Source organism: Canis lupus, chromosome 11 (genome assembly GCF_011100685.1).
Source record: "Canis lupus familiaris isolate Mischka breed German Shepherd chromosome 11, alternate assembly UU_Cfam_GSD_1.0, whole genome shotgun sequence".
NCBI classification, from domain to species: Eukaryota; Metazoa; Chordata; class Mammalia; order Carnivora; family Canidae; genus Canis; species Canis lupus.
This window is the reverse complement of record NC_049232.1, coordinates 55,803,586-55,817,993: the sequence shown is the minus strand read 5'-3', so window position 1 is coordinate 55,817,993 and position 14,408 is coordinate 55,803,586. Positions and strand designations below refer to the sequence as shown.

Sequence of the window (14,408 nt, the reverse complement as noted above, 5' to 3'; positions counted from 1 at the left end):
CCCGCACTCTGACATTCTTTGATTCCGGTCAAAGATGCCAGATGGCTCCAAGCCCAGCTCTGACCGTGTCCCTCTCCTTTGTCAACCTCGGGAGCTCCTCATTGCCCTCCTGGTTCCGGAATCAAGTTCCCGATACCGGGCTGCCTTTTAGGGCCCTTGGGTCCCCTCCAGTCTCCCAGAGAACCGTGTGCACCATCCAAACTGCTCTTCTTCCTAAGCACCCCTCTCTTCACCCTGCCCCCCAATTTGCATAGGCCACTTCTTGCCCCCCTTAAATTCCCTTCTGTCACTGTCCCTCGAGCCCTGCATAGAGCCCAGCCCAGGCCCATAGCACCCACAGCCCAGCCTGCCCTCGATACTTCTGGCCTCTAGACCATGGGGTCCTGGGAGATGGGGGTCCTAGCTCCCTCAGCCCCTGCTCTCCAGAGCAGGCCCATGTCAAAGCAGGAGTGTTTCTTGAAGAAATGAGTAAGATCAGGATCAAGCAGCAGCCTTATCTCTCCTCTAACAATGCTTTTGTCCATGACCGAGCTGGTCACCGGTCTGTCCTCAACACTCACCAATGGTTCCAGTAAGAGAAGCCTTCATTTGCCTCCATCCACTGTCTTCCAATGTCACCCTCAGGGTTATTTTCCATGCAGAATGAGGCCCAAGGCAGAGTGAGGCTCAGCTGGCATCAGGCCGAAGGGGAGCTGGTGGGCTCCACGGGGTGGTTGGGATGCAGGTGGAGTCAGGATCAGGAGACCAGACTTCTGCTGATTAGGAAGGAAACTGAGGAATGCCTGGGTGGCTCAGTGGTTGAGTGTCTGCCTTTGGCTCAGGTCGTGATCCCGGAGTCTTGGAATCGAGTCCCGCATTGGGCTCCCTGCAGGGAGCCTGCTTCTCCCTCTGCCTATGTCCCTGCCTCTCTCTGTGTGTCTCTCATGAATGAATAAATAAAATCTTAAAAAAAAAAAAAAAAAAGGAAAGAAACTGAGACTCAGCGAGAGGGGGGAGGGGCCTGCCCAAGGTCACAGGCAAGCAGGTGGCAGAGACCAGTCTGAGCCCAGGGCTCCAGACTCCCAGCGTGCATCCACGCTGCCTCCAGCGCAGGACCTGCTGCGGCGGAGTGGACGGGAGATGGTGCGGGGGGAGGACCTCTGGCTTCTCTCTTCAGCTCCACCTTGTCCTTTCAGCTTATCACTCTGAGAACAAACCCAGACGCAGCGACTCAGAACAGGCGATTCCAGTTCACTCAGAATCAGAAGAAGGAAGATTCTAAAACGTCCACCTCAGTCACCAGCGTGAACCAAGCAAGCACGTCCCGCCTGGAGGGCCTGCAGTCTGAAAACCATCGCCTACGAATGAAGATCACAGAGGTAGCTCCGCCAGCACTGGCAGCCAGGGCCCCAGCCTCCCTCTGTCCTAATGCAGGGCTTCTCAGAGCTGCCCCACCCAATCTCGACCCCCTTCTAAGAACCACCCCCCCCCCCGCATCGGGCTGTGCAGTCCCATGTGCTGGGATTACAGCCATGAGAACCAGGGGGGCCGTGCACTGGACAGAGGCAGTTTGTCAGAATCCACTCACCAGGCCCAGGCTCGTAGAGTCCAGCAATGCCTCAATTCAAGACACCCTCAGAAAGCAAGGAGTTCTTAGAGATTTGTGAGCTCCCAGATTATGGGAGCTTCCTAAGTGTGTGGGGGACCCCTCCCCTTAATTTTTCACTCTCACAACCCAATAACCACCCTCATCCATATGATGTACAGCAAGACAGGAGGGGGTGAAGAGAAACTTTTCAGGCAGGAGAGATTGCTGAAGTGGACCTCACTGTTGTCTTGAGGGTCCTTAACTCTTTCTATAGAATTCCAGGGAGGCTATACCTAGATTCCTTTGTGCCCAAGCCAGACCTCAAATTCTGGACTTTCTGTACCTGAGAGGGGAGACCAAATTATCCACCCCTTCTTCACCCTTCTCTTTGAGTCCAGGTATGTGACTGGCCTATGGTCTGAAAGCATGTGCTTCACAGAGAAACCCTTATTTAATGAGTGGGATGGGGAAGAAACAAAGGAGTGTGTTGGCAAGGGGCAAGGATACTTGCTAAGTTACTGTAACAAAGAGGTCCCAAAATGAAGTGGCCCAAAGAAAATATTTCTCTCACCTAATAGTCCTCAGGAGATTGATCCAGGTTGGCAGGCAGCTCTGCCTCCATGGCCATGGCTGAATGAGGTTCATTCACACTTGCTGTTTGCCACTCCCCAGGGTCTGTTCCTCACCAGGACAGTTAAAACTGGGTGGAAGGCATGGCCTGTTCCACATGTCTCAGGAAGGGAAGAGGGAGTCCACACAAGAGATAAGCAAGTAATACAAAATTTGTGCACCTTTTGGGTCTGCTCCAGTTACCTTGGCAAGAACTTAACATGATCACACTTAGACACAAGGTAGGCTGGGAAATGTGGTCTCTAGCTGGACAGTCGTGAGGAAGAAGTGGGATCTGGGGTTGCCAGAGTAGATACAGGACGCCCCAGTGAAATTTGAATTTCAGACAGCCAATCATACTTTTAGTATAAGGATGACCCATACAGAATTTGGGATATACTTACACTAGACAAATGATTCATTGTTATCTGCAATTCAGATGTGACTGGGCATTCCATTTGCTAGATCCGTAGCCTTTTGGGGCGCTCACATTTAGTCTGTCACAAAGATCTACGACAGAGTTCTGCGCATCTAAACCTGATGGTTTAGGATGAGATAGCCCCCCATTAGACCCCAGAGCAAAGTAGGAAAGGTTTCTGTCCTTCAAAGCCCATGGCTGGTTCTGCTTTAATATCAGACCTCTCTGTGACTAGAACTACCCTAACTTGACACTTGACTTTTACTTGCATACTCCAGCAAAAAGAGTCACTCACTTCAGGAAACCTGAAACTGAAGCCAGTGTCAAATCCCTAAAATGAAAAAAAAAAAAAAGAAAAAAAAGAAAAAAAAAATCCCTAAAATGTTGGGTTGTTTTTCCTGGGATCAAATTACAATTGGGCCTTCTCTGATGCCTGCCCTGCTGTTTGAGTCACACACACAAAATGTATCTCTCCCTTGAAACTTATTTAAAAATTAATGACTGTGCTCTTGACATTAGAACAACACTTTACAGTTTATAAGTTTCTTTCCCTTATACTATAGTAGAATGCCCACCGCCTTCCCCAGTTACCACCATGTCCCCAGCACATCCGCATGCACACGCACGCACACACACTCACACTCACATGCACACACACCAGGTTTTTCAAGGGCTAAAGTGCCCCAGGGCTTGCATTCGACTTTTCTATGACCTGAAGGCAACTGCAGTCCATCCTCTAGAGGAGCACCTACGGTCTTGAGCTTCAGTGTCCATGTGCGACTCACAGCTGACCAGCCCACAGATCTGTCCTCCCCTGCTGGGTATCAACAACAATTGTAGTACTTTTATTGTAGTAGCAGGTTCCCCTCACGATGTGTCAAGGACTGGGCTAAACTTTAAGTGCGTTGCCTCATTTAATCTCCATAATAACCACAGGAGGTAGGTACTATTATTACCTCATTCTGCAGATGAAGGAAGTCAGACTCAGTCTCTCACAAGCCCGTACACAGATGGTAAGGAGCAGCCCTGGGTTTGCCCCGAGGCCTGTCCAACTTCAGAGCCTGTACTCTGACACCACCCTACCTCCCTGGGCTTGCCCAGCTGTTCCCTCAAGGCACAAGCCTGCACTGGACACATCGCTGCAAAGCCCTCCCCTCCCCAGCTCCTCCTGCAGCAGCAGCCAGCAGGGGCCCTCTGCAGCTCTGCCCCAGCCGGCAGCGGTCTCTCTCATCCTCCAGAAGCCTGCCTGAGGCCCAGTCCCATGTGCCTGTGAGCTGGGGGAAGGGCTGGGTCAGGGGCTCTGACTCAGCTGGAGCCTTTGTCTTCTAGCTGGATAAAGACTTGGAAGAGGTCACTATGCAGCTGCAGGACACACCAGAAAAGACCACGTACATTAAACAGAGCCACTACCAAGAGCTTAACGACATCCTCCACCTTGGGAACTTCACGGAGGGCACAGGTAGGAGGAGACGGCGTCCCTGCAATGTGGGGACCTGGGTATCACACACCAGCTGGCCATCTTCCACCTTCCCGACAGAGAAACTGAGGCTCAGAGAGGGGGTGGGGATTATCGGAAGCCACACAGGCGCAGCTGGAGTATCTGGAATCCACAGTTCGGTGTCCGTTTGAAGTCCTGCCCTCCTAGAGCCGGGGCTTCTGTCTCTCAGTCTCCTGGATTCCAGTGGCGCATGTACCTGACACGGCCAGCAATCCCAGGGTTCTGATTGGAGGCACATTGTTCTTAATGAATAGTTTACCTTACATCTCCCAGAGACATTCCACAGTTTCGAATGTGCCTTCTCACCATATGGGAAAGGAGTGGTCAGTTAGATACGACGTGACACTCAATCCCACCAGCCACTTGGCAATGCAAACCAAAATAACACAATCCAGTCTTACCCTACATTTCAGCAAAATTTTTGGAGATCACCAATGTTGTTAAGGGTGTGTAGAAAGAGGCATTCTCCTGCAATGTTGGAAGTCAGTCAGGCACATCCAAATGTTTAGATGTTAAACCTCTTGATTAGCATTTCCACTGGTGAGATCTTGCCCCTGGGAAATACTCCCACATGGGCAAAAAGTATATGGGTGGTGTTCATCACAACATTATTTGTAGGTGAGAAAAACTGGAATTAACTTAAATGTTCAGCATTTAGGGCGGTTTCATTCATTATGATGCAACCAAACAAGGTGCATAATGGGGTGGATCTATTTGTACAAATATGGAGAGCTCTCCAAGTGGAAATAGCAAGGTGAAGGCTAGCATTACAATACACATAAATGCACACACGTGTACACGTGTGGTATGTGTGTTAAGTGCATTTTTAAAAAAGGCTTTGAAGAACAAACACCAGATGGTAAACAGTATCCCCCTGTATGAAAAGGAACAGTATGTGCAGAGAAGGAATTCTTCTTACATTTCATTTAATATACTTCTCTGTTGTTTGCATTTTGTTGGCATTTATTCATTGATTTGCTATAAAATTATTTTTTACAACAATGAAAAATCTTCAGCTTCTTTTTTTTGGTTTTTTACAGTTTCTTTTATTCTAATTACATAAGTAATAAGTATTCTTATAAAATTCTTACTATGTAAGGTGTTGATTGCAAAAAAAGTTTAAATTAAGATAAGTAACAAGTAAATTGAAAGAATAAAAATTATTCACAGTAATTTTAGTATCTGGAAAAGGTGGGTATTTCAAAGTAGTGGAAGGAAATGAATTATTCAATAAATTTAATAGGGATAAGTGGATAGCCATCTGGAAAAGAATAAAGTTAAATTCTTACCTCACACCTAACAGAAAAATAAAGTCTAGCTGGATAAAAGATTTAAATGTAAAAAGTGAAACCATGAAAGAACTAAAAGAAACCACAGGAGAATTTTTTTTTTTTTTAATAATCTCAGCGAAGGGGCAGCCCCGGTGGCGCAGCGGTTTAGCGCCGCCTGCAGCCCAGGACGTGATCCTGGAGACCCTGAATCGAGTCCTGCGTCGGGCTTCCTGCATGGAGCCTGCTTCTCCCTCTGCCTGTGTCTCTGCCTCTCTCTCTCTCTGGCTCTATGAATAAATAAAATCTTTAATAATAATAATAATAATAATAATAATCTCAGCAAAGGAAGGCCTTTCTCAGTTTGATGTAAAACACAGAAACCACAATTGAAAAAATTGATAAATTTAACTATAAAAAAATTTAACAACACAAAAGCCACCATAAATAGTCAAAAAATCAAACAAACTAAGCCAAAAAAATATTGTAACTCAGGAAATGAGCTTATTTTCTTACATATGCGAGAAATTTTATATCATTTATATGAAGTATATACAACTATATGCAAATTAATTTTTAAAAAGCCCAATAACAGAAGAAAAATGGGCAAAAGAGAGTTCTCACAGAAGGAAGTGCAAGAGGTCCATATGTTTATGGAAAGATGCTCAAGCTCTCTCCTCAGTAAAAGCATGCAGATGAGGGATCCCTGGGTGGCTCAGTCAGTTAAGCATCTGCCTTCACCTCAGGTCATGATCTCCGGGTCCTGGGAATGGGCTTCCTGCTGAACAGAGAGTGTGCTTCCCTGACCCTCGCCCACCCCACTGCTGGTGCCCTGTCCCATCCCATGCTCACTTGTGAGCGCTCTCTCTCTCTCAAATAAATCAATAAAGTTCATTTTTAAATGCAGATGAAATTTTTAGTGAGATACCATTTTCACCAATGAGACTGGCAAAGACAAGAGATCAAAATATTGCAGTTTGTGGACACAATTGGGAAAATGGGCATTCTCAAACATTGCTGGTTGAATTTGAAATTGTTATGACCCAGTAGTTCCTTCCATATTCTAAGAACATGCATTCAACTTTATCACATTTGATAAAGTTGCTGTGAACCGTGAATTAATTAGTGAATACTGAACCACTACTCCTGGGCGAAATACAAGGTTTGGTTCCTGCAAGGCTTTCTCAGGTTGACATTTTGGTCAACCAATCAATGCACAACTTTGTTGCATGTGTGTTTCTGTCTGAAGACATCTTATTTAATATATTGTTGATTCATTAACACTATTCATTAGCACTATAATGCATGCCTGAATGAAGCCCATCTAACGCATATATTTTCTTCATCAGACACATCACAGCCTTCTTGCACTTATGCATGCGTTATAATGCTGTTAACCATGAGGGCAATGTGAATTTTCAACACTGTGTGTGTGTCAGCAAATGGCCCTGAAAGCATTACCAGTATTGATTTGGGGGTTGCAAATAAATTTGAGTGAGTAGACGAGTTCACAAATACAGAATCCATGACTAAAGAGGACCCACTGTCCTCACATGGGGGCAAAATGACATTCACTAAGTGACCCACTGCAAAAAAATCTACAAAACCCCAGTACTCCTCCAAACCCCTCGGTGGGGAGGGGGGGTTGAATATTTTGTATTCAATATTCCTTTAAATCTCTCCAGGTAGTTCTGAAGCACAGAGGGTTGAAAGCACCCACATCATCATGTTTTGTGCCTACACAGTATTTCTTTCAGTGGAGCCCCCATACATACATAAGTTGTAATTTATCCGTTATTACTTGAAAAATTCAGATTAGTCCCCACTTCTTTATATTATAAACAATGCTGATGTGAACATCTTATGTATAATTTCACACACTACCTTCATTATTTCCTTAGGATAACTCCCTGAAGTAAAAATTCTGGGTAAAAGATACATACTATTTTTTAGTGTTCGATGCTTATTGACAGTGACCTCCAAAAAGATTACACCAATTTAAATTCCCACTATCAGTTTACTGACTATTATTATTCTTTCAGTCTTTGGCAGTCTTATGGATATATATTTTACCTTGGAGGGTTATTTCCTTTGTCATTACATCCCTGTGCACCAGTGAAAAAGGCTTTTGTATATTAGAACTTTTCATGTCCAAGTTATGTTGCTTACATTGGTCGACTGGATTTCCTCCCTTTTTTCTTGGAGAAAAGAAATTCCCAGGAAGCCACTTCCATCCCTGGGTGGAAACTTTTGGGTTCATTGCCTTAGTCTTGAGAGAACTACTGCAGAAACCACAGCTCCAGAGGGATAATAAGGCTCTTTTGCATTCTCTCTCCTTGGGCAGCATCCCAATGACTGCATTTTTTTAATGAAGTTAACAGAATGTATTGTGATATTGTTGTTTTGCATTCAGATGGGGGAAAGGCCATTTTAAAAAATCACCTCGATCAAAATCCCCAGCTACAGTGGAACACAACAGAGCCCTCTCGAACATGCAAAGATCCTATAGAAGACATAAACTCCCCAGAACAGTAAGTACTTTCTCCTCTAGAATTCTTGTGAAAGAGCATGTTACTCATGCACAGCAGTTTCCATCTGCACCACATTTTCCCATGCATTATTTTTTTTGAAGTCCACAGCAACCTCATGACACAGGTCAAATTACAATGCTCATTTTACAGATGAGAAAACGAATATTCAGAAAGGGGAAATGACTTATCAAAGCTCACCCAGTTTCTAAGTGCAGGAGATCAAATTTAAACCCAGGTCTGTCCCATCATCGAAACCACTGAGGCACACTGCCTTCGTTATATATAAAGCTTAACCTTGCTAAATGCACTTAATCCATAACTATTCACTGACACCTACTATGTGTCAGATGTTAAAGTGAAGAAAACTGATCCCACTGGCTTCATTGGCTCCAGAACAATTACTGATTGTTATTGGCAGTAAACAATTATTGATTAGTTATATGGCAGCCGTCAGTGGTTTACATATTAGTACCCTCCGCTAGAGTCTAAGCACCTTGAGGATAAGATATGAGCCCCTCCCATGTCCCTTGGACTCAGTGCAGCTTCTGGCACTGAGTCGGTTTTTGGCAAGTGTCTGTTGAATGAATAACAAAGATGCCTTCCTTCACAGAGCTTATTTTATCCAATGACATAATAACTTCATTAAAAAAGCAAAATCTGGTGTATTAAATTGTAAGTGCTTTGGAGAAAAATAAATTAGGGAAAGGCGTTAGAGATTGTAATCTTAAACAGAGCAATCGGAGAAGATCCAATGAGAAGGTGACATCTAAGCAAAGACTTGGACATCTCTGTTAGCTTTGATCCCACTGGCAATTTTTAGTTCTTCCTTGCTTAGAGCATCTTGGAAGCAGAGATTAGAAATGTCAACACTGATGGCACCATCGTGGGTGGCTCAGTTGGTTAAGTGCCCGACTCTTGATTTCATCTCCGGTCATGATCTCCAGGTCATTAGATCGAGCCCCACAATGGCCTCCACACCGAGCATGAAGTCTGCTTGATATTCTCTCTCTCTCTCCCTCTGCCCCTTCCCCTGCTTGCTGTCTTGTGCACTCGCTGTCTCAAGTTAATTAATTAAATCTTTTTTTAAAAAAATGTCAGCACTGAAACTTGGTCCCTGGGAAGTGACAAGCACCAAAGACAGCCAGATCACCGACTGTAGTGTAATTTGGGGCCATTTAGTGTTAGAGCCAATAGTCTCTCAACCCAGTTAGCTCCAAGGTTTCATTGGCTCCAGAACAATTACTGATGGTTATATGGCAGTCGTCAGTGGTTTGCTTATTAGTACCCTCCGCTAGAGTGTAAGCACCTTGAGGATAAAGTATGAGCCCCTCCCATGCCCCTTGGACTGAGTGCAAGTTCTGGCACTGAGTCGGTGTTTGGCAAGTGTCTGTTGAATGAATGACAACATAAACCAGGACCTGCGGACAGCAACATGCCATGGCTCTGAGAGCCATAGACAGATGTCCACCTTGCCCAGGCAGATAACCCTTCCCAGGAGCCTGGACAGGGCCCTTTTATCCCATGATAAAGAGTTTCTTCCTCAGCTCCCCATTCCTGGACTCTTTGCCAGCACCCTCTTGTGTTAAAGAGTAGATCATAGCTCAGGTTACACAGGTTCAACTTGAACTTCAAAAGGAGAACTCCAACACACTAACCTCGTGAGCACCTGTGACATGTCCTTGGTAGAAACTCTCCCACGAACAGGTCCTTAGGGAGTGGGGGCAGCACTGCATCCATCCCCATCCGTGTCAGGACCCCATCCGTGCCAAATATACACACCAGGGGCACGCCTGTTGGGATGAGTTGATTTGCCTTCCTCACAAAGCACTGCGGTTTTCCAGAAGAAGCAGGAGCCCCACCTTCCCCAGTTCTGGCTTTGTTTCCTCTTAGTAAGTTACATAAACCCTGTACCCTTCCCTAGCCTTTATAATAGGAATAGCAATCCTTCTTTTACCTACTGGGCTTTTTTTGTGGGTTTTTGTGGGGTTTTTTGTTTTTTTGTTTTTGTTTTTGGTTTTGGTTTTGTTTTGGTTTTTTTTTTGAAGAGCTGAGGGTAGGGGGTGAGGGGAGGTCCTCACTTGAGCAGTCAGACACTGAAGACACAAGGAGGCCTAAGGATTCTGAGAATGCAGCTTCCCAGGTATGAGAGAGAACCACACAAGATGCAGCTGAGCAGAACACATCCTGCCCCCTGCCCCCCCACCATCAAGCAACCTTTTCTACAGTCAAGGTGACTTCTTGGCCTGGGGCAGCTCTGATGGGAACTTGGGCCCAAAGACTGTGGCAGTGAGAAGGGAGTCAGAAAGCAGCTGCCTTTCCCCCTCCCTGCGCAGAGTCCCATACCACCCCCACCTCCACCTCGCCTTGGGGCTTCTCTGGCTGTGCTTCTGCAAATTCACCCAAACTCTGGGAGCTCGGAGGCAGAAGGAGCTCATTCTTTGAGTTTAAACTGGATAGTGAAGGGAAAACAGTTCATCGGGATCGGGAGGTAGAGAAAGTATCCCGGGCTGGGGGAAGAGCATGTGCAAAGGCAAGGAAAAGTGGCCATAAGCAGCGTTTTAGGAGAAACCAGCCGCCAGAGGGCAGGGTTTGGGTGCAGGGCCAGTGGAAGTTTCACCTGGAGAATTAGGCAAGAGATCTTAGGCAAGGTTGTACCCTCCCCGCCCCCACAAGGTTGGAAAGGTGACACTAGTCACCAAGGAAGCTGAAAGACAAGGAAGGAACCTTGTCTTGGCTGGAATCAGCCCAGCAGAAACGGCTGAGGTCCTGGCAAGGCAGGGGGAGGAGCCAGTGAGGAAGGATGGAGCGCCAGATGCCTCCCGGTGCATTTGGAGGTTTGAGAGAGAGTGAGAACTGTCTATGTCAGCAGCAAAGCCCCATGAGATGAGCAAAACCTGTTCTTAGGAATCGCTGCATGCTTAGGAAGGCTGCATCCCCTTCACCTACTCTATGTCCCTGGTTATTCGCAGGACAGTCATTGGCAGGTGTAGGCCTGCACCAAATACCTGCTATTTGGGTGAATAAGGTTAGATGATGGGACAGATCTTGGATGCAGGATAACTGTTCTCCCCCATCAGCTTCTTAGCCAAAGCGAGCCCAGGGAACATTCTGGTGAGCGGCCAGATAGCCTTCACTAAAACTCCTCTCTCCCCCTCCCTCTCTCCCCCCTGCCACAGCATCCAGCGCCGGCTGTCCCTCCAGCTCCCCATCCTCCACCACGCCTACCTCCCGTCCATCGGAGGCGTGGACGCCAGCTGTGTCAGCCCCTGCGTCAGCCCCACCGCCAGCCCCCGCCACAGACACGTGCCACCCTCCTTCCGAGTTATGGTCTCTGGCCTGTAAGGGTGGGAGGCCTGGGGCCGGGGCCTCCCCCATGACAGAACCACACGGAGCAGAGGCTACAGGAACGCTGTCAGCTCTGGCTGCGGAAAAGCTGGGCGCCACGGCTGGCCTTGTGGGACTGCTCGATGGCACTCAGGTGGACAGGATGGGGGCACTTGGCACCTGACCTCGCGCCTTATTTGTGAAGTTTTTATTCTTTCACAAAGAAGAGGAATGGAAATGACTTCTTCCTTGATGTCTGCAAAGAAGGAGGAGCTGGGATATTGGAAACTTTGCAAAAAAAAAAAAAAAAAAAATCCTAGACAAGGAGAAAATCACTAGAACTCCAGCTAGAAGTCACCGAGTGTCCCTGAGCAGCCTTGAGAAGAGGCGAGGGGCTTCTGGAGAAACCACCTCTGCCTCTGCACACACATCCCTGGCTGTGGGCCCCCGCCCCCCGCGGGCCAGCCCTTCTCCCCTCTGGGGAAGGAGGCGGGCAGGGCAGCCAGGCCCCCAGCTGCCAGTCCAGCCAACCCCAGCCTTCCTGGAACAGGGAGTCTGCAGGGCAGCCAGGTGGCCCGAGGGCTGGGGTACGGGACCAGGCTGACTCACGTGCCTCCCGGTGGGACCTTACTCTCTGATAAATGCCACACATTAACACAATAACACCCGTTCTGGGACTGTGGGGATTTAGGGCACGTCACTGCAGACACGCTCTGCAGCAATCACTGACAGTCGGTCATGCACCCACCACGTTGGCCACGTCCTTGTGTTTGTATCAGGTGTTCCAGTAATCAGGGGGACCACCCGAGCTAATCATGGAATGTCTGTTCCCAGCAAACACACTAAAGAAAGACTGTGCACTTTAACCTCTCATCAGGGCCCAAGGGCTGGCTGGGGTTGGTTTTTTTCCACTGACTTTGTTTCTGACCAAAGTGAATGGGGCATTCTGCTAGAAGACATCCCTGTAGTCGTAGGGAGAGAGTTGCTAGCCAAGGGCTCCCCTTGGCTTCCATCTGGACAAGCCAGGGAGCCCCCCCCGCTTGGAGGTCACGGGGGTGACCTGTCAACACGCTGGTTCTCATTCATAAGATCACTCTTCCTTTTCAACCGAACCTCAGAGAGCACTGGCCTGGGCGCCAGGCAAACCCAGGCTCAAGTCCTTACTCCATGGCTGACTCCCTCCATGACCTTGGGAAAGTCACTGGTGTCTCTCTGAGCCTGTTTCCCCTCCCCAACAAATTGGGGTTGGAATAACACCCGTCTCCTGCCTACCTCACAGGGTCACTCTGAGGATCAAAACTTGATCTTGTCCAGGAAAGCTTCCTACCAAACAGTGAAGCAGCCCTGACCCATGAGGTATCAGGATGACCATGACCTTCGGCCCCCACGACCGCCAGGGGTTTGGCCCAGAGAAGCTCCCAGCACAGCCCTCTACCAGGATAAGCTGGTGGAGAGAGGCTCCCGACGACTTTTGTGACATTCCTAGACAGGTTCGTTCTTTGCTTAAAGAAAGACCTGAATGACAGCGTCCAGGACGTCTGCACAACTGAGCGGTCGCTCACTCCCTAAAGAAACCTAATGGCAGCTTCAACAGGCAGGCAATAATCTCTTCCCAGACCACTGAAGTCAGGAATATACTGCTGTCACCACCAGACTTTGACAAAAAGGGCCCACAGGAATCTTACCATCGCCAACATTTCAAAACACCCTCTTTCACGTAGCATAGCTCCCCCCTCCCCTCCCCCCCCAGAGAGGTTATGGAGGTACTGTAGCTTTTAGGGAAAAAAAAATGTCAACACATCACAGGTCAAATTGAAGTCATTGTCTGTTTAGGCACTACGAATCTCGAATCTCGGTGTTGTCACTCACTGTGTATTACCAGTATTTACTTGCTTTCTTGATTTCACCAAAACCAGATTTAATTTAAAGGACCACGTTAATTTTTCCAAGGGAAGGAGACAATTCATTGTACATAATGTATACACACACACAAAAAAAATATACCTGTAGAAATATTATTCCAGCATAGCAGGAAACAAAAAGAAACAAAAGTATTGGGCAGTCGGAGGTGAGTGTGTGCGTCCGTAACCCGTTGTGACCCCCTCAGCGTGCACAGTCTTCTAGGTTAACCCACAAAGTACATTTTCTGTCTTAATGATACTGTAGGTTCACCCTTTTTTTTTTTTAATTTCCCTGCAAATAACGAGACCCACAGAAGTGACTCTAGCTATCTAACGGTTCTGTTCTTTTATACGCAGCAAACACACCGTACATTTCCGAAGAGGCTTCAGCCTGAAGGCATTTTCCAGTGACGTTAGTGCACAAACGCTTTAAATTAGACTGGGACTGCCAGAATCAAATGTAAATGAGGAATTTCTCGTACCCCTATTGCATGGTATCAATTTTTAATAAATTGTTGCAAATTTGTTTTTATGAATAAAAGGGGAAAAAAAAAACAGCCAGTCCTCTTTAATGCCTCCTCGTCCCAAAGTGCAGGTCCCATCAGGTCCCGTTCCTCCTCTCAGACACGGGGCACAGTTCTGGGGTGCCTCCTCAACTTCCTTCAGAAGCTGCCCTACCCTACCCTCTGCAGATTGTAACAGAGCAGCGCTGCCCCCCTGCGACTGCAGCTGCTGGATCCCAGGGTAGGGACATGACCTGAGCTGGGCCAGGACTTGCCTTCTGCAGGATTCCTCCATTTAAGGAAATTTAGTCAACCATGAAAGAGAAGAGAGAGCCGATATGGAGAGAAATAGGATCAAGAGATGGGCCCTGATGGTGTCTGAATAGCTGGTCAGCTGTTCCAGAAGGCCGGCAGCACCCTGGCCTTTCCCATGATGGGAAGGATTCTCAGTTCTCCAAATAAATTACTTTTTTTGGCTAGTTAAGTCCAGTTCCCATCTGTTGCAAACAAGAAGTCCCTAACTAACCTAGAAGCCTCACTGCCTCCCCAGCCACGACTCCCCCTCTAGGCCTGACAGCCTGTGGTTTGGCCCCATTCTTTCCAGCCTCCTCACGTGCCTCCCCACCTAGAGAATGCGCTTCCTGCACCATGCTGAGCCCTCAGCCTGCAGCTCTATTTCAGATACCCCCATTCTTCAAGGTCCCATCCAAAACACCCTCCGAGATCCCTCCCCATGAAATTCTCTCTTCCTGTTTTCTGTACTCAGGACACTGTCCCCCTCTCGTGGCA

At 47.5% G+C, this 14,408-nt stretch overlaps 1 protein-coding gene across 2 annotated transcripts in view; it reads left to right on the top strand.

Annotated features, from left to right (window-relative positions):
* Nucleotides 1-13,673, top strand: part of GABBR2 (gamma-aminobutyric acid type B receptor subunit 2) — a 348,748-nt gene extending 335,075 nt beyond the window's left edge. Inside the window, exons 16-20 of one of the 2 annotated variants that reach the window (XR_005367035.1) lie at nucleotides 1,176-1,358; nucleotides 3,924-4,053; nucleotides 7,774-7,891; nucleotides 11,068-12,705; nucleotides 13,474-13,673. Coding sequence is in view for 1 of the 2 variants with exons in the window: in XM_038552916.1 (XP_038408844.1) it covers nucleotides 1,176-1,358; nucleotides 3,924-4,053; nucleotides 7,774-7,891; nucleotides 11,068-11,233 (597 nt within the window). In the remaining variant the exon portion in view is untranslated. Of the gene's footprint in view, nucleotides 1-1,175; nucleotides 1,359-3,923; nucleotides 4,054-7,773; nucleotides 7,892-11,067 lie in introns of both variants that reach the window. The other variant, XM_038552916.1, reaches the window with a different exon arrangement.
* Nucleotides 13,674-14,408: the final 735 nt, after the last annotated feature.